The sequence below is a fragment of the Cibotium barometz genome, chromosome 45 (assembly GCF_041138505.1).
Source record: "Cibotium barometz isolate CiBa-2024 chromosome 45, ASM4113850v1, whole genome shotgun sequence".
Classification (NCBI taxonomy): domain Eukaryota; kingdom Viridiplantae; phylum Streptophyta; class Polypodiopsida; order Cyatheales; family Cibotiaceae; genus Cibotium; species Cibotium barometz.
The window spans coordinates 850,397-876,178 of record NC_141090.1 but is presented as its reverse complement, the minus strand read 5'-3'; the positions used below and the strand labels follow the sequence as shown (position 1 = coordinate 876,178).

General features: G+C 45.2%; 1 protein-coding gene across 1 annotated transcript in view; it reads left to right on the top strand.

Moving 5' to 3' along the window:
- Positions 1-25,782, top strand: part of LOC147612300 (uncharacterized) — a 54,266-nt gene that overhangs the window by 23,924 nt on the left and 4,560 nt on the right. The window contains exons 4-11 of the mRNA XM_086782908.1: positions 12,002-12,029; positions 12,134-12,256; positions 12,343-12,454; positions 12,770-12,807; positions 12,918-12,971; positions 17,587-17,655; positions 17,813-17,929; positions 18,148-18,216. Of these exons, the coding sequence (XP_086639034.1) occupies positions 12,002-12,029; positions 12,134-12,256; positions 12,343-12,454; positions 12,770-12,807; positions 12,918-12,971; positions 17,587-17,655; positions 17,813-17,929; positions 18,148-18,216 (610 nt within the window). The remainder of the gene's footprint in view (positions 1-12,001; positions 12,030-12,133; positions 12,257-12,342; positions 12,455-12,769; positions 12,808-12,917; positions 12,972-17,586; positions 17,656-17,812; positions 17,930-18,147; positions 18,217-25,782) is intronic.

Below are 25,782 nucleotides of genomic sequence, written 5' to 3'. Positions count from 1 at the left end.
CGGTGCGAGACCTATGGGACCAAATTAAAGCTGGCAGCCTGGAACTGCAATGGATCCCTTAGACTTGATGTAGGTGCCTTTGAGGACAGCTTTAGAGATAGAGATATAGTCTTCTACTCAGAGACTCACTAGGCCCCTGGTCAGATGATGCCACAGGTGACAGGATACAGATGGGAGACGGCTTGCAGAGTAGGGACGAGATCGGTACACAGTAGTAGAGGATCGGGGGGGTGGCAGTTCTTTTCAGGGAGGAGTCACAACCGCTTCTACACATCGTTCGGAGAGATGATCAGGCCAGATATATGTGGGTGAGACTGAGGGCCGACACAGGCAGATTCCTGTATATTGCCATATGCTATTTTGCTCCTAGTACATCGACATATGCAGCACCTAGAGGGCAGTCTCCTTTCTCTGTGCTAGATGATGACATATGGGAGTTCTCTAGGGATGGAGACATCATCCTGTTAGGGGACTTTAATGCCCGGACGGGCAACCGCCAGACAGCCTTTTATGATACCTCAGAGGAGATGCTGAGAGAGCTGGACACTCTGGATATGGGATTAGACAGACGCTCACAGGATGTGGAGTGCACAAAGTATGGGAGATATTTGGTAGATATGGGGACTGCACATGGGTTGGCCATACTTAATGGCTTGGAGAGGTTTCCGTCAGCAGTTGGATTTACTTGCTTTCCACATAGACATGGTGCTAGCACAGTGGATTATGTTATGGCTATGCCGAGCTTTGTTTCATGCATTGAGGACTTCACAGTTGGATCTTGGCCCATTGGGGTAGTAGTGGATCACGCTTTGTTGACATTGACCATCTCTTTTCACTTTACCACAGCTCAGAGGACACGAGGGGCAGATCACACTCGATATACTTTTACTTCAGAGACTGATGCTGTCTACAGAGATGGGATTTATAGACGTTTGTACACAGAGGAGCCAGGGAGACCTTTGGAGGAGTTGACCCATATACTGACAGAGACTTTACAGGATGCAGCGAGAGAGGCATATCCACATACTCAGCCTGGACGGAGACAACGTTCTGGGTGTATGCCCCAGAACAGCTGGTATGATGAGGAGTGCAGAGAGACAAGAGCCCGACTGCAGTAGGAGGTTGCTTTGGGAGTCACTACTCACCGACAGTCACGTATTGCCTTCCGGCGCCTTGTGCGAAGGAAGAAGCAGGCCTTCCTTGCTCAGCTAGAGCAGGAATTATACCAGCTGTTCTTGAGCCAGGATTCGAGGGAGGCTTGGCGTTTGTTTCATGAGTTCTCCCCTGCTTTGGCCATCACTTCTACAGAGGTCTGGGGTAGTTATGCAGCATCTCTATATACAGTTCCTGGACAGACACCTTTTTCTGACCCGCCAGCACCATGCCCACAGACATGTACTTTCTTTACCACAGAGATGGTAAGGAAGGCCATTGATAGGATGAAGATTGGGAGAGCATATGATCATGATGGATTGGTTGCTGAGCACTTTATTCATGCGAGAGACATGCTGGCAGAGCTTCTAGCAGTGATGTTCAATTGTGCTATGTGTGAAGGCTTACCCGAGACTTGGAGTATGTCCACCATCGTGCCTATCTTCAAGTCAGGGGACCCTATGGAGCCAGGGAATTATCGCACTATTATGATTGGTCACACACTAGCACGATTGTATGCATCCATTCTTGAGCAGCAGTTGAGTAGATGGGCAGAGAGAGAGGGCATTCGAGCAGAGGGACAGGTAGGGTTCAAGAGAGGTTTCTCTACTCTTGACCACATCTTGACTTTGCGGGCCATTATTGAGGAGGGCAGGTCGCATGGGCGACGGATTTATTGTAGCTTTGTGGACTTCCACAAAGCATTTGAAACAGTGCCCAGTGTCACCATTTGGCCACCCAAATGGTTCACTCTTGCTTTCACACTATGTACATATTGGATTGGTGTCCATGGCTTATGGAATATGCCTATGCAGGTGATTGAAACGTGTCATGCTGTATAGTTGGATATGATATTCCGCTGGGACTTGATGTTATCATGCCCGGAATATCTGGAGGACTTGGCTTTCCGTTGGGACTTGTGCCTTCAAGAGTTGCACATGCAACCAAGGGATGCAGCACGTGCATACTTGGCTCGTACCGAGGATGCCTATGCAGAAAAGGCAACCATCCCACATGTCTTGGAATCCCCACAAGTGCCCGAACAAGAAGTTATGTCTAAGAGGATGAATCTCCATGCTATGGGAGAGGAACAATCAGTGACTTCACGCCATGCAGGAATATCTCATGTAGCCCGTGAAGGATACAATGTTTATGGCAGTGGTCAAAATGTATGTCAAATGCCATTGCCGGCTGAAAATGTACATGCACAACACATGCAACATGGGCTGCAATTTTCTGTTGGTGCAGGTATTCCGCGTATCTCTCATGCCACTCATGCCTTCGAGTGTGCTCGTGAGGGAGAAGTTATGGCTGAAAATGTATCAATGCATGTTGAGAGGCCAGCCATGTCTCATGCTTACAGGGCACATGTATCTATGCCTTATGCATCACCTTTTGGTCCAAAAATGATGCCAGTTTACAGGGGCTGTCCCAATGGACAAACATGGGTGAAAACATGTTGAGATGCACACACATGCATCAAAGTCTCGTGACTTCAAAGCCGGAGACAAATCTGTGAAGTTTGACACATATCATGGGGAATATGATGCATCAAAGGTACTTGCTTTTATTGCCCAGTTTGATATTGCTTTCAGTGATGAGGATTTCACTCAGAAATCCATGATTCGGCATGTAAGCATGTTCATGAAAGGCACTGCTGCCCATTGGTGGCTCACGGAGAAGCTCTCACCGAATCCCGTTAGATCATGGGAAGAGTTCAAGGAGAGGTTTTATGCTCAATTCTTGCCTCCCAATGCATTGAATGAGATAACAATGAAGTGGGATTGGGTAAAGCAAAATGAGGGGGAATCGGTAAATGCATATGTACAAAAGTTTTGGAAAGTACTCTTGGAGGTGTCTCCATTTATGCATGTTACCGAGGCGGAAAGGAAGAGAAGGTTTCAATCGGGATTGCAACCCGTGTACAAAGCGGGATTACAAATGTATCCTGGTCATACCTTACACCAATTAATCGCAGCCGCCACCGCCACCGAGCAATTGGAACTCAAATTGAGTCGATCCAATAAGGCTAAACCCTCAATTCAAGGCAAAGAGAGGGCTGTCCAAAACCTGCAAAATGATGGACAGCCACCTAAAAGGGACCAAAACCTGCAAAATGATGGACAGCCACCTAAAAGGGACCAAAACCAAGCCAAATCAGGTCCAAAAGCTGAAAATAAGTTTGCTAACAAGCGCCCTTATAAGCCGGCAAACTTTGGTCTTAGTGCTGAGAAGAAGGAGCAATATATGCGTGAAGGCAAATGCTTTACTTGTGGCAGCACTGAGCACATGGCAAGAGCATGCCCAAATAAGAAGAACAAAGCTGAAAATGCTAATGTACCGAAGCCTAATGTGCATATGGTTCCGGATGTGTAGGGCAACACTTCACATGATAGCAAAGATAGGGTTGTATGTAAAGCTTGGGGACAGCTCAAAGATCAACCCGCTTTGTTTATGTTTGATGATTGTGCATCTGAAAATTTCATATCCACTCAGATGGCAGCTACTTTGGGTATTGAAGTGGAGGACATGGGTCCTCAAATTGAAGCAGGGGCTGCCTTTGTTGGTAGAGAAGTGCAGGTCATGCCTATTTTTGGCAAGTTGCGCATACACATTCAAGGCTATGTGGATCATGAGGATTTTCTTATGGCGCCTTTGAATGGCTGTGATGTATTGCTTGGAAAGCCTTGGCATACACGTATTGATCCGTGCAAGGCTTACAAGACTAACAGGATCACCTTTATGCATAAAGGCCGAGAACATGTAATTGATGCTGGTGAAGAGGGTGATACCATTCCCCTTGTATCTCATGTACAAATTAAGAAAGTAATGAAAAAGAGTGTTTTTGCGTACTTGATTTTTGTACGAGATCATGTTGAGAAAAATAATGTACATGTAAACACTCTTAGTAATGATAGGCTGAAATTTTTGCAAGAGCACAATGATTGTTTTGCTGATGAGTTACCAAATGAGTTACCACCTGTACGACCGGAAGATCATCGCATTGATCTTGTGCCGGGTAGCTCACCACCTAATAGGCCAGCCTATCGTGTAAGTGTATCCCAAAAAGAGGAGATCATGAAGCAAGTGAATGAGCTTCTTGAGAAGGGTTTGGTTCAGCCAAGCTCTTCCCCATATTGTTCACCCGTCCTCTTGGTTCAAAAGAAGGATGGATCCTTTCGTATGTGTGTGGATTATAGAGCTTTGAATAAGTTTACCATCAAGAATAGGTTTCCGATTCCACGCATAGACGACATCCTTGACAAGTTGGATGGATCGGCATGCTTTAGCCGAATTGATCTCAAGAGTGGATATCATCAAGTGCGTGTGGTGCCTGAGGATGTACACAAAACTGCTTTCAGGACAGCATTTGGGCTTTATGAGTATCTTGTTATGCCTTTTGGTCTTACAAATGCCTCGGCTACATTCAATAGAATGATGAATCGCATATTCCGTGGGTTCAGGAAATTTACAGGTCTCTTCTTTGATGACATCCTAGTCTTCTCGAAGACCGAAGAAGAGCATAAAGCTCATTTGGCTATTGTTTTTGAAGAGCTCCATAAGCATAAACTCTTCATAAATGCAAAGAAGAGTGAGTTCTTCTTGTCAGAGATACATTATCTTGGGCATATTGTGTCCAAAGATGGAGTGCGGATGGATCCTGCAAAGATTGATGCAATTCGGAATTGGCCCGAATTGAGTTCGGTGCATGAGATCCGCAGTTTTCTTGGATTATGCTCTTACTACCGCAGGTTCATTCGGCACTTTGCATGGATTGCTTCTCCTTTGCATGATTTGACAAAGAAGAAGGCCGTGTTCAAATGGACTAATGTAGAGAGAGATGCATTCCTCAAATTGAAAGATGCAACTACTCATGGTCCAGTGTTGATCGTTCCGGATTTGCAAAAGCCTTTTTGTGTGGAATGTGATGCATCTGGAAATTGCATAGGGGCTGTCCTTAATCAAGAGGGACATGCCGTGGCTTATGAGAGTCGTAGATTGCATGATGCACAGCTATCTCTTGGCATTTATGAGAAAGAGCTCTTGGCTGTAATTCATGCACTTACTATATGGAAACATTACCTTCTTGGGGCTGATTTCACTGTGAAGACAGATCACCAGAGTTTGAGGTATTTTCTTACTCAAACTAAGTTGTCAGAGAAGCATATGAGGATGGCCAATTTCCTCTCTATGTTTCATTTTCAGATCTTGCACACCCCGGGAAAGAAGAATGTAGTGGCTGATGCATTGTCACGAAAGCCGTATGTAGCAGCTATCTCGGTTGCCTCTCATGGGGACTTGTCTACCATGCGTGATTCGTATCATACGGATGCTGATTTTGCCACTATTTGGGCTGATTTGATGGCTGGTCATGCACATGCCTCATATGTGATCAAAGAGGGTTATCTCATGAAAGATAATTGCTTATGTGTGGTGTCTGACATGAGGCAAAAGGTTTTGGATGAGTGCCATGCTCCTCCATATGCTGGTCATAGAGGCATAATGCCTACTACGCACATGATTGAGCGGTATTTCTTTTGGCCAGGTATGCGGAAGGACATAGAGGCACATGTACGTGCATGTATCACCTGTCAAAAGGTCAAATTTGATAGGCAAAAGGCACCAGGTTTGCTTCAGCCATTGCCTATTCCCACGCAGCCATGGGAAAGTATTACAATGGATTTCATTATGGACTTGCCACGTACCTAACAGGGTAATGATGCAATTTGGACAATTGTGGACAGGTTTAGCAAGCAAGCTCATTTCTTGCCGGTCAAAAAGACCATCAAAGCTGAGCATATGGTTAAAATATATCTTGCACAAGTGTTCAAACATCATGGAATGCCGAAGTCCATTGTGGGGGATAGAGATCCCAGGACTACAAGTCTCTTTTGGCGGGCCTTATTTGATAATATGGGCACCAAATTGGACTTCTCATCAGCTTATCACCCTCAAACGGATGGGCAAAGTGAGGCTGCAAATTCAGCCGTGTTGGATCTCTTGAAATGTTATGTGGCGGATCAGAAGTCTTCTTGGGAGAAGTACTTACCGCTTGTGGAATTTGCATACAACAACACGGTGCATGCATCTACGGGAAAGGCCCCGTTTGAGATTGTTTATGGTAAGGTGGTTTTGCCACCCATCCTTCGCACAAAGGATGAGATATTTGCAGCTGATGAGTATGTAAGAGACTTGGATATTGCTTTTGCTCAGGTGCGGACAGCCATTGCAAGGTCACAAGACAAGCATAAAAAGGCTGCCGACAAGCATAGAAGGCAATTGGATGTTAAAGAGAATGATTGGGTATTGCTGAAATTTGAGAAAGCAAGACTTGCAAAGAGGCCTGGCAAAGAGGGTGCATATCCTAAGCTTGCAACTAGGTACTATGGACCTTTTCAAGTGATCGAGAAGATCAATGAAGTGGCTTTCAGATTGGCATTACCTAGTCATTGGCACATACACAATGCTTTTCATGTGAGTTTCCTTCGTAAGTATGTAGGGCCGGAGCCCAGTGAAATGGTCATTGAGGATCCACCAGAAGTGGATGAACTTGAGGAGATCTTGCAGCCAGAGCAGATTGTGTATCACAAGGAACGCAAGCTTGCTACAGGCAAAGTTATGAGGCGTTACCTTGTGAAGTTTAAGAACTATCTTCCCATTGATGCTAAATGGGTAGATGAAGAGTTCTTCAAAGATTGCCCGCATGTGCTTCAGACATATTTGGATGCATTTCAGTTGCGGACAACTGTTTAGAAGCGGGGGGGAATGTCACCATTTGGCCACCCAAATGGTTCACTCTTGCTTTCACACTATGTACATATTGGATTGGTGTCCATGGCTTATGGAATATGCCTATGCAAGTGATTGACACGTGTCATGCTGTATAGTTGGATATGATATTCTGCTGGGACTTGATGTTATCATGCCCGGAATATCTGGAGGACTTGGCTTTCCGCTGGGACTTGTGCCTTTGTGTACATGTCCGGAAACGCCTGGAGGACTTGGCTTTCCGCTGGGACTTGTGCCTTTGTGTACATGCCCGGAAACGCCTGGAGGATTGGCTTTCCACTGGGTCTGGTATTACGTATACTTGCCTGGAAACGCCTGGTCTTATATGGTTTCATGAACGGAAATTGCTCATGCCAATGCTGCATTGCATAGCATCTTTATGTGCTTGCCTGCAAATGAAATTGCATACTGTTTTCATGCCTGCATGACCTATGTGTAGTTCCGGGCTAGGGGACGCCCGCCCGTGAACCGTGCGTGTGAAACTGTCTGCTGACATGGTTGTGTGGCATGTGAACAGGTGGTAAGTATTACCCAATCTAGGCTCAAATAGCCCTTAGGACTTAGCCAATATTTATAAGTGAGTGCGTTCCCACTTCATTAAAGTTTGGGCGCCCAAAAGTCACTTATAAATTATGACCGCTTCCAAGTTCACACTCACTGAAGTCCCGAGGCGGACAAGACTCAATGTCCAGGACTTGATCCTCCCTTTTTACTCATAAATGGGCATCTCCCCATGTCCCTTCACTTGATTGGACCCCAATTCACTTACTTATTAAGAGAAATTCGTGTTTTCTCGTCATGAGGATTTTTGGAGGCTGAAAACTCTGTTTTTCCACCATTTCTCTCCATTTCCAAGCTCTCCATAGCCATACCCAACTTGCTAGGGTGTTTTCCAAGCTTCCAAGAGTGTTTCCAAGTGCTAATCACTCTCCTACTCACTCCCAATGACTGAAATTCAGCAAAACAGCTCTCATTTTTGCTGTAATTTCTGATCTTTTTGCTGAAAACCCTAATTTCAGCCTTCCTTTCTCAAGTTGAACCATAGGGGAAGCTTTCCCAAGGTTCCCTTCATCCTCTTGAAGACTTTTGTCGCAAAGGATTGCGGCAAATCGAAGATATCAACACTTCTAAAACTTCCAACGCGAAGGCTTCCGCTTGCAACAACTTCTATGAAGACTGGTAAGCTAATTGGACAATGTGTTGTCATTACTTACTCAGTAGAAGGGTAGGACTCCTTGTTTAGCCGCCCTGTGTAGTATTTCTCTTGTCCTATGTGCTCTTGAAGATGTTGCTACCTTGCTTGGTAGAACATAGAGCCAATGGTAGAGAATATGGGCACTGAAGTCGGGCCGGGCATCAAGGCAGCTCCTTGGTGATCTACATCGACATACCATTGTTTTCTAAATGCTGAATTCATATGCATTGGCATGGAGGATTTGGCAATGGATGCCCGTGAAGCTATGTATTGAATTTCTCCAATAGTAATACAATTTACTCAAGGGAGGGGTCGGCCGTTCCAGCTCATTGTGTGCCTCTTGTCAATTCAGCAATTTACTTCTTGTATTTGAGCAAGTGTCCTTCAAATCTTAGTGTATTTAAGTGAATTGATTAGCATTGTGTTCAACCAAGTTACACCCAGAGCCAGATTGATGAGGCGATTACAAGAGATTGGGGTACCCACAGAGCTCATATGGGGAATTATGGCTTTATATAGATCAGTTGCAGGACAAGTACGCATTCCAGAGGGGGTCTCTACTTTGGTTCACTCCACTATAGGAGTGAAGCAAGGTTGCCCGTTATCTCCTTCATTGTTTGGTATGTATGTGGATGAGGCTTCTGACTACATTGAGAGATTGGGGGACAGAGGAGCCCAGCTAGCAGGCATAGTTGTTTCTCGTACGCGTACGAACCTATTCGTACGTACGAGTCGTACGGTACGATACCGTACGAATTCGTACGATATCGTACGGTACGAGTTAGTTTTTTTTTTTTTTTTTTTTAAAACCCCAAAAATTTTTTTTCCTTGAAAATTTTTTTCCAAATGCTTAAAAAAAATAGAAACCTTGCTTTACGAAGATCCCAAATGCTCGCAATACTTCGCAACTTTCGTGTCCACTCAGTATTCCATATGGGGTTGTGGAGAGACCTAAAAAATCTGGCGAGGTAGACTGGTAGTGTACACTTGATTGGTAGGATGAGAGAATCTTGCTACATCACTTGGGGATCCCTGGTATAGGTAGGCTAGACAATTAGATTCTCAAGTTATGCACAAGGGAGAACATTTGGACATGGCCATTTTGATCTAGAGAGGAGTCCCTAAACTTATCACCCTAGATGCACTCCTCGTATTTGTGCAAGGACGGTCCCTTAGTCATAAACGCTACACTGGGAGACCTTTGGTATTGCATTACCCATCCAGGTTCTTTTTTGGAGACAATCGGGAGATCCAACCGAGAGAGACACATATCCATGTACTGGTTTCTCAAGCACTGTAGACTCCTGCCCTCCCAACCTTCCCTCACATTCAAGCTTGAAGCTCCATAGCTTGTAAGTGTAAAAAATAAAAACCGTATTTTATCGTACCGTATCCCAAAATTTCATATCGTACCGAATATTCCCGTACGGTATCGTACCGTACCGTATCGTATTTTCGTACCGTGACAACTATGCTAGCAGGTACATGGATCCCACTATTGTTATATGCTGATGATATTCTGTTGATCTCTGACTCCCCTGAGGGTATGCAGCGTCATCTGGATGCTTTACATGAGTTTGCACATGATAGTGGATTGTCTGTCAACCTTGGCAAAACCAAGGTTGTGGTGTTTAACACCACGCCACAGTGGGTTAGGCGATCAGCTCCCACATTGACATATGGGCAGGAGATTGTGGAGTATACAGATGCATATACATATCTTGGGGTAGTATTCAGTGGGCCAGTGTTTTCGATGAGGAGAGCAGCAGAGACTAGATTGACTAGAGCACATGCAGCCCTGGGTGGTTTGGAGAGGATGTGTTCGCAGGTTCAGTTTCAGGAACCTCGAACGAAACTTTGGCTTTTTGACACTCTAGTGACATCAGCTATGCTTTATGGAGTGCAGATATGGGGACCTTCAGTGGGCCATCACAGCGCAGGCGGGTGGAGAGGTATGGAGGGGCCTTTGGTATCTATGATTGCTAGGATTATTAGAGCCAAGGCCTTGGTACCTCATGAGATTATTCGAGCAGAGCTGGTGGCTGCCCCTCTGGTGATTGAGGCTCTTACGAGATCAGTCTCCTGCATACATGGCTTGTGGGATCTCCCCCGAGACAGATATGCACACCTCGCCCTTGAGTCCTCCCGACAGTTAGCTTTACAGGGAGACACGGCTTGTTGGTATGGACAGATGACATCTTGGTTCCAGGCACATGGTTTTAGCATGGACAGATTGCCTCCCTTCCAGTATTCTCTGGAGGCACCCTCTCTCACTCTCACACGGACAAAGATTACCAGACTCATCCGTCAGGATTTAGTTCAGCTGGACATGGATAGATGACATCTTGGTTCTAGGCACATGGTTTTAGCATGGACAGATTGCCTCCCTTCCAGTATTCTCTGGAGGCACCCTCTCTCACTCTCACACGGACAGAGATTACCAGACTCATCCGTCAGGATTTAGTTCAGCTGGACATTAGGAGGACATGGATACAGCCGACTGAGAAGCTGGGCACGAAGATGGCTTTCTACAGAGAGCATTTTCTTCAGCTCACAGCAGATGGTTTTGTGATCAGACCCAGTTACATGGATGTACACTTGTCTCATGCAGTACGATGTGCTATTGGTCAGATTCGCACATCCTCACACCAGCTTGAGATTGAGATTGGCCGATATAGAGGTATACCAGTTGAGGCCAGGATATGTCGAGTATGCCATGGGGAGCCAGAGACAGAGCTGCATTATATATGCCATTGTACTGCATACTATGAGATACGTGGTCGTTTCCACTGTTTATTCAGAGAGGGTTTTGGACCACTTTCCAGAGTCATGGGGTACTAGGACTAGAGGTGTTTGGGATTGTTCTTGCTTGAGCTGCGGAGATATAGAGATAGCCTGCTTAGGCGCACAGAGAGCCAGACTCAGAGGCACATTATAGACTTCTTTAGTCCAGCCATCATTGCGCAAGATGGACCACAGCAGCAGCAGGACATGGATACCGCCCACACCAGCGGTACACTGATTGATCGTGCGATTGAGCTTGGGTGGTCCAGACGCCCACGACTACGGAGGAGGGCATCCCAGCATAGACGGAGGTTGCAGCGGCGGATTTGGATTATTCTTGCGAGACATGCGGGACACCCAGTCAGGGTGCTGGCCACAGAGAATATTGAGGAGATCCGCCAGCGTCCGATGCGGCACATATTATGAGATGGAGGCACCTCCATAGTGTACCCCCCCCCGTCTCACATGATATTGTATCCCCTCATTGTACTCCACTCACCTCCATAGCGTAAAACACACCCCCCCCCCCCCCCCCCCCCCCTCCACTATATTCACACCCTATAAGGGTTTCTGTTTACCTTCCAGTTCCAGTTTCATTTTCCAGGTGCCAGTAGTATCATCTTTATTTTTCATTTTCTGGTTTTTTATCGAGACATTGTATCAGATCTACCATGATGTAACTTTTTGGTCTCATAGGTCATTATGGCCTTTTGAAGACGTTAATATAACATTTCATTTCATTTCATTTCATTTCTCTCTCTCTCAAAATCCAACAATGAAATCTTGAATTTTGCTTAGGTCTAAAAAATAACATGTAAAAATTTGAACAGAAAATTGCACGAGTAGGGTCTTTGACACAACTAAGTATTGGCTATTTTGTGCCAGCAAAAGCTATTGTGCTTTCTTGTATATGATATTTTTGTGAAGTCAAGAAAGGAGACGACTTCTGCAAGTGCATCGCACCTTTTTTTTGTGATAATATTTGAAGATGTCTTTTCATACTGCTGATCGCTTCTGCTAGGCAGAAAATTATGCTTAAACCATTGACATGGGGACTGCATTTTGTATGATTGTTGGCAGGGAGGATGAGGTTGAAGATATCCAGATGGTAAGAATGCATTGTTTCTCCTGTAAATTTGAATCTAAAGGTATTGGCTTGCTTTTGTTGTAGAAAAGACAACCATCAAAACTTTATGTAGTTTCCTTTTGCAGGAAATATCAGTTCTTTCACAGTGTCGCTCACCATATATCACTGAATACTATGGATCTTATCTACATCAAACGAAGCTGTGGATTATCATGGAATACATGGCTGGAGGCTCCGTTTCTGATTTGGTAAAATGCTTTCTCATTTCAAGCTTTGGTGTATTCTATTATTATTATTGTCTTTATGCAGAGATGACACTATACTCTGTTGACAGTTGCACACAGGGCAACCTCTGGATGAAGCTTCGATAGCATGTATTCTAAGAGACCTTTTGCATGCTTTGGACTACTTGCATAATGAAGGGAAGATTCATCGAGATATAAAAGGTGAATATTGCTAAAACACAGCATTTCTGGAAAGCTTAGTTGGGTTATGCTTGGCAATAAAGAGTTTAAACAACCCCCCCTCTCTGCCCCCTCCCCCCCCTCCATCCACACACACAGAACAACAACAACCCACCCACACCCCCCCCCCCCCCCCCCCCCCCCTCTTTCTGACCCAACTAAGATTGTAACCAGTCAAATACCCTGAGGTTGTGTAAGGCAACCTGCACATGCTTCTAATTCGAAACTATAAGGATTAGAAGGAAGCTATCATTCCTCAAAGAAGTTCTCGATTTTTTTTTGGGGGTTTTTTTACAGCTGCCAATATTCTCCTCACATCAAATGGAGACGTGAAGGTAGGAGGAATATGACCCACGATGATTCATTCGTTTGCTAGATCACGTTTAAAAAAAATCATTATCAGAATTCTAGGTATTTTGACATGATGAGTGGACAATTTGTATAGGTTGCAGATTTTGGTGTATCCGCCCAGCTGACAAGGACAATGTCAAAGCGCAAGGTGATTAGCTTTTTGGATAACATCACACACGTTTTTCATGGACTGTCTCTGCATGATAATGATTCAGAACTGTTATAAATTACTATGTAGATCAAAACAATGCACCTTGCCATCTTTACATCATCCTGAAATAATAACATAAGAGTTGAAATTACAAGTCTTACTGACCACACATATCAGCTAAACACCAGAGAAAAGATGTATGCACCTTTGGAACACACGTATGCATTCCATCGGAATGTATGTACGCAGATATCATTGAAGCACCACCATTTAAATGCCATAGAAAAGATGTGCACATTCCATAGGAATGAACGCACACATCTTGAAGCAGTTCAGACGTACCATTTGATCGGTACGTCCATATGCTTTTTCAAGATTGGAACGCCATACATATCCAATGAATGGTAAGAATGAAAGTTTGGGACATTCCAAGGTCAGAATGTCCCCGGAACGGTACGCCATTGTCGATTGGTATGTGCCCCAATCGGTATGCCTTGGCCATCTTAGGTTGGTCAGACGCATGCATTCACCCAGTCGATACGCATATGCATTCAGATCAATATGCATACACATTCAAGCTTGATCTGCCACATCCTTTGATTGAAATGGTAAGTCTCAGAGTCTATATGCCCTTAACGTACAGGTCGGTATGTTGTTACCATTGACCAATTGGTATTGATTGCATATGTTAGATAATGATACTTTCTAGCTAATAGCTAGAAAAAAGAGAGGTGGGAGTTCTAGGTTTTGTATGCTTTTTTTGTCTTTATAGTTCACCTCCTTGCTATGGCTTAAATAAGAGGTTTCTCATTTGCTTGATGATTTTTAAAAAAATCTCCGTCAGCTGCTTCAAGCAACTTAACAATCTATTGTGGCCTATGATAGAAAATTTGAATCTTGTTACCATTGGGCATGCCTCATTTTTAAAAATCTTGTGTGCTTATTTTTTCCTGTGGTTTAAAAGGTCTCCATGTATGTGTAAATTCTGGGTGCTCTCTTTAATGATGATTCTCTCAAGGTGTTCATTAAGCCTTAGCTAATTTTCACTAGTCATGAGAACCATTTTTGAAGAGCTCACACACCTCCTTGCATATGCTGACTCAGATGGAGCTTTGGCTTATGCTTCCATTGGCAGAATTTATGGCTCATAAGATTTTGCAAAAAGATTAGAGGTCGGCTCATAAGCTTTTACATCTAAACACCTCCTTGCATATGCTGACCCAGAAGGAGCTTTGGCTCGACGATTTCATTGGTAGAATTTATGGCTTTAAAAAATGGAGGTCGAGTCATAACTTTTGCAAAAAAATAAAAAGGTTTTGATGTTCAATCTGCTTTTTGGTTCGGCTTTGACTTCGTCACTACTTGACATTCATGCTCTTGCATGCTGCCCTATGCCAATGGGGATCAAGGAGGTCTTCTTTACCGATGCATTGTGTTTTTTCTTCCTCAAGAGAGATTCAAGGAAACAATCCCAGTCAACCTTTGCTTCATTGGGTTTTGGCAAAGCTACTTTTGATTACCGACCATGGATAAGGCTTACACATAGGCTTTGCTGTTTTGAATTCGCAGCTGCTATCATTGTTGGCTAAGGGGATGAGGTTACGAGGAACATGCTGTACTTCATTATTAAGCATACTATGATATTGGAATTTGGAGGTTGTCTGTTAGAGAGGGATTGGTCCTTTATGCACCATAAGTAACCCATGAACCTATGTTACATGGAAAGCCGGTAATATTATGGCAAGCCTCTTGGTCCGGGTCCAGACCACAATGAATTAATAATAACCCGAGACTCACTTGTATAGTTCTTATCGTTGCTATAAATAATAGTCAACTCATAAATAGCCAATAACCTTGGATTTATTAATACTGAACCTTAGCCTCCCATCCAAGCCTGCTTTCCCTAATCCCAGGGCTCCCCTAACCTTGCTGGATTAGTCCCTAACCTCTAGGGTTAGTGCTAGGTACATAATGGATTACCTTGAGCTAGCCAATTGCGATATGCATAGCTGGCCAATCGTGCGAAAGATCTTCAGTGACATACCTCCTGGAGCGTTGACGCTAGCAGTAAGTGACTCATAAAGTGTTGTGATGCCCTATATCCTTTCTCATGGTATACCAAGATCTTGCACATGCCTAAGAAGGCGTGCTTGGGGGCAATGTTAAAAGCTACGTGAAAATCCATAAAGCAACAATAAACATAGCATCTCAGCGATTTGGTCTCCTCAATAATAGCTCTCGGTGTAAAAATGTGATACAGTGTGGAGTATGTCCTCCGAAAGCCGATGTGTTCTGTGGCCCTCTATCCATGCATCTCTTCCATGGAACTAAGCTCCGACTATGTGCACCTATCTATAAAGGTTGGCCGATGTATGACCAATCATGATAGTCCTATAGTTGCTAGGATCTGATGGGACCTTGGCATTGAGGATTGTAGTGATGTTGTTGTGGACCAGGATGGGTGGGAAACCCTAGCTCTGATACCATGTTGGAAACATGGCCAAGTCCAGGAGGAAGTGAGTGAGAGTGGAAGGAGAGGTGGAGAGATCAAGCCATGGTATGTGGAAGCATAGACATGGATATGAGAGACACAGAGAAAGAAAGAAACATATATTAATGTCTACAAGAGGCCAAAGTGGCCTATGAGACAAAAGTTCCAATACATCCAAAACTCAAGGAAACTAAATGTCCCGAGTAGAAAATGAAAGCATAAATTGAAAAATAACCAGCTATAACATGTGGCCAAAGAGGAACTAGTGGCCTGATACAACTGCCAAAAAAAGGCATATCTGATAAAAGTGTGGAACTGGAAAAATGGTAGGCTATGGGAAGCAGCTGAGATAGACTCATCCCATAATGTCTCGCATAGGTCAATCCAGCATAGACATGTGTGGATGGGCACGAGAAGACTTGTGCGGAATGTGTATGATTCTTTCTATCTTTAGCGGTGCATTTGCCCTATCAACTACTTATTTGATGTACTAATTCTTTCTATTTGCTACTTCCCTTAGTGCTAGGCTTCATTATGGCTGAGTCTGCCCTGCATCTCCGGAGGTTTGACAGAAACTTAGTATGAAGGGCTTTGTGTGAATATATGCTCTTATGTGTGTGTGTGTGGAGTGCGTGTGTGAGAGCGTATCTTCATACAAAGTTCCACATCCATTATCGGGCACCGATGACGTTAGTGGGGATGTCGTAGTATCTAGTCCATACTATACGTAATGGAGTTGATAGTTATATAGTCTTGTGGGTTGACTACCATGAGTATATAACATGCACGTTCCTAAAAGGTGAATTTGGGCATGTTCCTGGATTCATCTAGGTATGTATATGATTGACTGACCAACCTTGGCGGTACACCAGGTGACTCATCCTTGGAAGAGGGCTCGCAATGAAAATGCTTGGTGTCCAACCTTAGGTCCCGCACTGAGAGAGCCAAATGATGAGGAGACGGAAGATCATGCTTCGAGCTAAGGGAGTCCTGATTGATTATGGACATCTTTAAAACCCACAATGTCCCATAGACTGAGGATTTCAAGGAACCACATCCACTACCTAGAGGAAATCCCAAAGAGTGTGGGAGGGTTGAAAGGCTATGTTCCGCATGGTTCACCAAACCCTCAAAGGAAGGGGCCTATTTCTCTCTTTCTTTCTCACACACATACACATGCATGTGCAGTGTGCTGCTTCTTAATCTCTTGGTAACGATCAAGGCAATAATACTTAAAAGATCTAGTATACCTGAGTGAAAGCTAGTGCTTATTGAATACTTGCCAACTCTATCTTTGTCTTTATTGGCCTCCATTTCATAGTCGTAAGAACGTCCCAATGTAATGAAAATGGAAACTCTTCAAATGTTTTAAAACTGCAAAAAGTGAAAATGCAAATGGATCCAATGCTATATCATCATGTAATAGGATACGTTTCATCTTTCTTTGTAAGGACATGTGATGCAGTTTTTAGTATAAAACTTGAAAGAACTGCATCAGATATAAAAATATGTGAAGGGTGAGTTCTAAAAATAGTGTCAAATGTATTCTGAGGATTGAGAAGAGCTTCAATTTTTAAAAATATTTCTTTGGATTTGAGGAGAAACGATTCCAACTTGTATGTCGACGCTGTTGGGATCTGTTGGGAATGCTGTTGGAGTCCATTGGCTGGCAAGTTGGGATGCGAACGTGGGAATGCCATTGTCAATCTTGGCATGCATGAGAACGGTGTTGGGACCCCAAAAACCTGTTTTGACAACTATGCTCCATTTGCACTACTAGTGTCTGGATTGGGTTGCAGGTGATTGGTTTACAGATGTTTTTTCTCTTATCTTTTAGGAGGCTGCAATCCTCATAATCTTCATTTTTAAAAGATTATGAGCTTAACCCTAGTTCAAGTACTATTCCTTATACTAAATAGAAAAACCCATTCAGCAAAGTACATCTGGGTTGAACTTCTAGCTATGTAGGCCATCCTTATCCATGTTTGTGACGATGTTTGCCAATGGCCGTTCTGTTAGCTTTCTGATATTAATGGGAGACTATCATTCAATTTAACGAGGGAAAGAGTGGTAGGACACTACCACATTTTCTTGTTTTTGATCCATTTTTCCTGCATGCAGACATTTGTTGGCACTCCATTTTGGATGGCGCCCGAGGTGATCCAGAGTTCAGATGGTTATAATGAAAAGGTATTCTAAGTTGCCAATTTTTTGTTACAATGAAAGGATATTTTGTGCTTGCCTCAGGATATTGTGGTTGAGCAGATAGTAATGATTGCCAACATTTATGGGAACGATGCTTTTTGTTTATTTGATGAGTTGTAATGACAGTTTTTCAACTTTGCAGGCAGATATCTGGTCATTAGGTATCACTACCATAGAAATGGCAAAGGGTGAACCACCATATGCGGATCTTTATCCTATGAGGGTCTTGTTCCTCATCCCAAAAAACAACCCTCCACAGGTTGTTTCTTGGTTCCTGCTACAATAGACTTTATGAAGAGTTTTTTATATAATTCTACTCTATATTATATATCTCTATTTTGATTCATGTAGTGGAGTTCAGATACAATACTGTAGGTCTTCACCTGATATCCCAAAGGCTGGTCAGTAGATAAGCATAGAGTTTTGCTTTGTATCACTTAGCAACCAAGGACTGAAAGTTACACTTTAATGATGCAGCTTGATGATCACTTTTCTAGACCAATGAAAGAGTTTGTTTCATTGTGTTTGAAGAAGAACCCTGCAGAGGTGCTTTTTTCCCACTGCTCATCTTTTTTCCTTTTTTCAGTTTGCATAGATGCCACCACCAAAATGCTTAAATTTAGAAGTTTTTGTTTTCTTTCAAAAATAGATCCTTCCATTAATGTTAAGTTCCGCCAGAAGGTGTCATACAACTGTCTCCAGGACAATAACAAAATAGAAAAAAATGAAGGGGGGACTCCCTCCATGGCTGGCTGCTCTCGGAGGGAAGCTACATCTTCTTCTTCTTCTTCTTCTTCTTCTTCTTCTTCTTTTTTTTTTTTTGGGGGGGGGGGGGGTGGGGGGGCAAACCAGTGCCCTGTGATGCCATGTGACCATGCTCTCCTCTGTGGAGAAGAAGGGTCCAGTGCTCCAGGTGCAGAAGAAAGCAGCCCGCCGTCTCTTTGCATGCGCTCTGAGTCCCTTGTCAGGCACTCTAGGGGACCCTTCTTCTCCATAGAGGAGGGAAAGGTCACATGGTATTACGGGCCACCAGTTTGGCTCCCCCCCCCCCGCCCCCCCCGCCCCATCCCTCCATGATGTAGCCTCCGTCCGAGAGTGGCCAGGCTCCCTCCATGGCTGCTGGCTCTTGGAGGGAGGCCATATCATGGGGGTGGGGGGAGGAAAAAGGAAACTGGTGGCCTGAAATGCCATGTGACCGTGCCCTCCTCTGTGGAGAAGAAGGGTCCGGTGCTCCAGGTGCAGAAGAAAGCAGCCCACCATCTCTTTGCATGTGCTTTGAGTCCTCTGTCATGCACTCTAGGTGTAAAGAACTCAATAGAGTACAAAAAAAGAGTTCTCTTCACTATCTAGCACTAAAATATTTTGTAGCTTGACCACGTATAGCATCCAATGCAGTCTTATTCATAGTATTAACCACATTATTTTTGGGAGCTCAGATAGCATGCTCACTGAAGTACATAGCATAATTTGTTGTGATATGCAAGTATGAATATAGCAATTTAAGCAAGTCTTTCACTGATGAATTTTGCAAAACCATATCTCTTGGTAGTTCTACAATGTTATTATCATTGTTACAATTTGTACCATTACTGATATTCATGATCCATTACTTAAACTCATTGCTTTCATCATTGTGTATCTGCATGTTTTTAGTCAGCTTCAAGACTTTTACATAATTCCATAAGAAGGAACGACACATTGCAACCACAATGTCTTCCCTCTTGCCCTTCATAATAACAGGAAATATTTGCCTAGAATCTCCCCCAAACTGATGCCATTGAAATGCAACGGTGCATGAGCAGGAGGGCTAAGCCTCCTCCGCCGTCCTCATAGAATAATGAGGGGCCGGCCTCTGCCTACGAGGCAACTGCCCCAACGTAATGCTGTGGGCAGTGGTGGGGTCAGCAGAGGTAAAGAGGTGAAGAATGCGTCACCAGACTCACTGGGCCTTCAGCAATCCCTAAGGCAATGTTGTTGGAACTCATCAGGGCCATGGCATCTGCAACAAGTTGCTGGCCATCCTGAGTTCATGAGCCATGTGCCCACCACAAGGCTCCGGTGAGCCAACAATCACAAGAAGTATGAAACCTTGCGGGGAGGCGCTGTCAGAAATCCTGGAGGAAGGTGGTCCGGATCCCTTGAGCCTGCTAGTGTGTTGTCGATCTGTTGGATAAGGATCTGCGCCGCGGACTACTTGAAGAAGGTAATTGGGGGTCCTTGGGAGAGGCCATGGGGTCCTGCCACCTCCACTCAGTGGGTTCCATTGAACATGTACCAAGGGTCTGTTCTCCCAAAGCCATAAGCCAACTTCTGCCCTTGTTGGCATTGTGTGCCGACTCTCCGGAGGGGGGGGAGGGGGGGTGGGGGTGGGGCGTGGGGTTTAGAGTTGATGCTGAGGCACATGGTGGAGGTGCGGTGCAGACCCAGGCGGCACTACTACTGGAAGACGACGGAAGCGCCTCCAAGTCCCTAGAATCTGGGTGGGGACAGAGCAGAGTTTACCCCAAGAGTAATGAGATCAAGGCGCCAATCAAATGGCTGTATGGAAGGTGGAGGAGAGGGTTCTAGGCAATGGGTTGTGCTCACAGTCTTCCTCGGTGGTAGGGGAGCTTGGATCAGTGCTGGGCAGAGGGCATGCCAAGTGCAAAAGAGGTAAATGTGTCAGCGAAGGAAGGGAGCCGTGGAGAAGAACCATCGCTCATCTGGAGTCTAGGGGCCACCCTGGGATGGGAACCAAGATGAAATGTGGCTCAAGGGAAAATCCTTCCATGGCTCTGCCCCGGGCTGGAGACCGTGAACTAGCAACTTGCCTAGAGTTACTCTGCTTTGTACTGCGGGGTCCATGAAGTCAAGGCCATGGTTGAACAAGTACACGCTAGGCCACCTTGGCCCTTGCGGGCTTGCATCTCCTTCTACCACATTATGGCGACGTGGGCTTGGTCGGCCACTTTGGCACGAGTGGCAAGGGAGAGGCGGGCCATGCTCCGATAGAGAAGTTTCCTCTGAATGCTCAGGAGGATGGGGGCCAATCTATTTCGCCGCCGTGATGTCAAGCCCCACCTGAAAGCCAAGGTAGCGTAGTGAGGTACCCAAAGGGATCCACTGAAAACTGTTAGTGGTCTCCAAGCCGGGATGGGTGCCCTGTTGACCCAAAAACAACATGACATGTGCCAGATGATCCTAGCTCCCGAGTTGAGGCAGAAATCCTCGAACGTTGCTGCTAACCGACCAGGTTACCATCCGAACCCTCAAGTTATGCAATAGTGTTTTTGGTGAACCAGAATCAAGGAGCTCCTCGAGAGTGCGAATGGAGAGGCGAAGACCTTGGACATCCTCGCTGTCGTGGTGGCCTCCCTCCCAAGGAGTGCTTTTTCACCTTCCCTCTGTTCCTTGCTCATCCACACGAGGAACCTCTCTTTTCCTTGCTTCCTTGCATATCCATGCGGAGAAACCATGGCTTTCTTGCCAAAACAGCCCACATGAGGGTACTGCCTCTGTGCCTTGGGTTTGTGACTTTCTGTCAGATCTGCTCTGATACCCATGATACCATTATTAAGTCTCAAAGACCCAAGCCCTAGGATCTGCTGAGACTACCCACTGAGGAACAAGGCTTAAGATCCACATACTTGAGAAACCCTAACTAGGGTTTAGACATCTCGTGACCGTGATAAAATGTGGCTAGCGACTTGCCACCCAGGCTACCCGCGAGCCTGAGGTCTAATTGCTGCAAGCTAGCCAAGCCCCGATAGCCCCAATGTGGTGTCTCACACCAGATTGGGACTATTGGGGCTTGGTGTTGTCCCACACCACCAAGCCGAACATCTTCATGCACAGCTACTCTGGCCTTGAGGTCTGCATGCCCTGGTAGCCCTCTGCTACTGTGTGGATACCTCCTAATGTCTAATAAGTGACCCCCAGGGTCCCTTACATAGTAATAACCTTACTATAATTGGCCTTGCTTTATTTATAAGCTTTTTGGCCATAATTAGCCCCCGGCTATTATTTATTAGCCCATAGTCAATCCAAACCTCATCCTGCTAGCGCCTTTAGCGGCCGTGTTGGGGCCGTGTTGGGTAGGAGGGAAGCTAGCGTGCACACACACACACAACCTCAAGCACAGAGAAACGTGAGAGTGCTGGAAAAGATGTACTCAATAATGATATGAAATGAAAGTACAAGTGAGTACTAAAAGGCCTAAGGCAAAGTGCCCAACGCACATAAGTGTGTTCACACGGGGAAAAAACCTGTGTCTAGTCACAGGGAAAAAGTGCCCGTGAGTAAGCTGGGTTCACACCTGAACTAGCCGGGAGTGGACATGACCAACAAACCCCCCTCTAGTGAATGGTGTGAACGGGTAGCAGCAGGGTGATAAAGCTGTGAATGCTGCCCTGCATTATGCTCCACAGTAAGAGTGAACTGCAGTGCCAATGGAAAAAGCAAGCACTATATGACGGGGAAAAGGAGAATCCCTAATGTCATAGTGCTAATGCTAGAGCACAGTAGTACATAAATGCATCACCAGAAATGCATGGCAAAGATCATGTGGACATCAACTGCATAATATCCCCCTGAAGGCAAGCACCAAATGCCAAGCTGAACTGCATGTAATCCACATCAATGCTCTGTAACTGCACCAGTGATAAGCATAAGAAGAGGTAGCAGATATACGCATGTGTGAAGGCAACAGGATCCAGAAGTCATGCCTGTGAGACATGCAATGTAAGCTGCAAAAGTGAAACTCATCAATAGAGGATCCGATGAGGAAAAAATTAGCAATGATAGGGCTGATAAAAGAAAAAATTCAGCAATGGGAAGAGCTGAAAATGGGGAGAAAAAGTCAAATGTAAAGATGCATAATCCCACAATGAATAATATACATGTGACATGTCAAAACCATGAGAGTAAGCCAACACTGGCCAAGTGTGTAAAAGGCACTCCCAGTAAACATCACATGTGAGAAAGTGACAATGTCAACACTGTAGAAACAATCCCGCTGCAATGGAAAACAGCATAAAAGGCATCTCCAGTAGACATCACATGAGATAAAACGTCTAGCATAGACCAGCATAAGGGTCAACAAGCATAAGTGACCATGAGGCATCACCAACTGCATGTGGGCAAGTAGAATCCCCCCCTGAAATGCATCTGCCAGACAATGCATACCATGCATGGAGTACAGACTATAAAGCATAGTCATCAAAAGCAATGGCATCAGAAGACATCTCTGCAGGCAATGAAGATGTAAGTGTCAAGGCTGACACGTGTAGCCAAATTGGCCTAATCTACACCTGTGCAAGAAGATGCCAGCTGCTTCTTTTTTTCACTCTCAATACGCTTCCTGCATTCTTCTATGGCGTGCCCTATTTTCTTGCAATAGTTACAGCGCTTTTTCTTTTCAGGCTTTCTATGTCTTGGGAGGATTCGATGGGCTAGGTTTAGGCCCAGATCTATTCCCACGAAAAGGAGGAGCCATTGTTGACTCAACAGACATCATGTTGTTCCTGTTCGAACGAGATTGCTCTTCACTAAGCAAGAGAGTCACAAGGTTGTCAAAAGTGACTGCATTAGGTGCATTGCCAGCCAACAACTGCAAAGTGGTGCCAAATGTCTGATAAGAGTCAGGCAAGTTGCGCAAAACTGTCTGAACAAGATAGCTATCTGGCAAAACCTCATCAATGTTAATGAGCTGCTCTCGTAGGTCCTTCACATGCGTAAGGTACTGATCAATAGAGTCACCTTCAAGCATGCGGTCAGTCCCAAGCTTGCCCTGAAGGTAAGCTACACGAGCCTCATTGCAACCTGAATACAATGCCGCCAAGGTATCCCAAGTACCCTTTGCAGTGGTGCAAGAACGAATGTGCGGAATGATATGCCTACGGCACGAGAGATCAATCAATGCATGGGCCTAAGCATCCCTAGCATCCCAAGTACGTTGCTACTGAGTAGGAGGAAGACGAGGAGGTGGACCTGTAGGAGGATGAGCGGGAATCACTTCACCTTCCGCTGGAGCAGGTGCAAGAGGATGCTCCTCAGTGCCATCCACATACAACCATACATTTTTGGCAACCAAAACATGACGCATCATATAAGTCCACATAGGGTAGTTATCCCCATTGAGCTTGTCCTCTTGAGATAGCATTCCAAAGAGGTCGTTATTACTGTTGGCCATGATAGGACATCAAATCTGTCACAAGTCACCACGAGTATGCAATGTCCAGCAAAACCGTAAGAATGCGGGAGATAAATAGCAGGATAACCAATGGATTGAAAGGGAATTCCTTCACCATGAGAAATACATATGCATGTCCCAAATCTGTAAGTGTACTGCACGATGATGCAAATCTGTCAAAGTGTCCACAATGGCATACATATACTTCAGCAAGCCACAAATGTATACATGTGCTGTGAAAAACACAATCAGCTGACACCTGTAAGAGCTGCAAGTGCTCAAATCCTGGCAGATAAAATGTAAATTGGTCGAATGCTCCAAAAATGGGCTCAATGTAGAAAAGCCCTAATTTTTAGGCAACCAATTAGACCACATCTGAACCGGATCTGCACCTGTAAATCTGCTAATGCGATTGTCACCTGGACCAAGTGCTGCAATGCCCAAAAATTGGGGGAAATGCCCCAATGTCAACCAAATGTGCCTGGAATACCCAAACATTTGGGGAAAATGCTCCAATGCCAACCAAATGTGCCTGCAATATCCAAAATTGCCTGCAAATAGTGCCAATTTCTGCAAAATAATGCCAATTTTTGCAAAATCGAGTCAATTTTTGCAAAATTGAGTCAATTTCTGTAAAATTTTCCAAATTTCTAGTGCAATTATGCACCAAATCTGTTGAAATCAATGCCGATGTGTGCCAATGTTGCATTTGTAGGCTCAATTGTAAAAAGTCCAAATTTGAACAGGCAATGTGTGCAATTTCAGGTCAAACCTTGCAGATCTGGAATTTGAAGTTGCTTTGGGCAGTGTAGAGCAAGCACAGTTGCAAGTACAGTCGTACGGTACAGGTGCAGGTACGGTCGTACGGCGGCACAGTACGGTCGTATGGCGGTGGGCGACGGCGCACAAGCGGCGGCGTGGTGCAGTTGAGGGCGGCGATGGCGTCGAGGCAGGTATGGGTGCAGACGGCTACTGTTGCAGCTGGTGTAGGGTGCCCAGATCTGAGGCGCAGAGGACAGGTAGCACCAGATCTGGAGCGGCGCAGGCGGCGCGAAGTAGATCTAGGGCGTACAGGGGCTGCGGCAGCGGCGACGCAGCTACAGTCGGCGACGGCGGTACAGTCGGCGGCGGCGGCAACGTGGTGCAGCTAAGGGCGGCGACAGAGCAGGTACTGTAGGCGGCGGCGTTAGCGCACAAGGGCGGCGGCGGCGGCGTGGTGCAGCTGAGGGCGGCGGAAGGGCCGTACAGTACGGCGTACGGACAGAGTAGCGGCAGCGTGCAGAGGCGGTTGAGGGCAACGGAAGGGTGGCTGAAGGCAAAACCCTAACTCTAACCCTAATGCAGCAAAACCCTAATTCCCAGATGTGTGCAATAGGCTCAAGCTCTGACGGGCAGCAGGGGGCAAACCCTAATGCTAACCCTAGCCAAGCTTTGATACCAATGTTGGATAGGAGGGAAGCTAGCCTGCACACACACACACACACACACACACACACACACACACACACGCACGCACAACCTCAAGCATAGAGAAACGTGAGTGCTGGAAAAGATGTACTCAATAATGATATGAAATGAAAGTACAAGTGAGTACTAAAAGGCCTAGGGCAAAGTGCCCAACACACATAAGTGTGTTCACACGGGGAAAAAACCTGTGTCCAGTCACACACTTTTCCAAGGATACAACTTCCCATAAGGTTCTCTAGGCTAGACTTTGGTGGCTTATACTCTTTGGAAACGCAGTTTAGTTTGTTAAACACTATGACAAATGCCAAAGGTTTTCCATAGTTTGAGAAGGAATGGATGCCCCTGACCCTAATAGATTTAGAACAACCCTTTGAAAATTAGACTTTAGATTTTTTGGGTCCCATTAGCCCAACTGCTAAGGGAACCCAAGCATGTTTTATCATCATCACCATAGATTATTTCACAAAATGTACTGA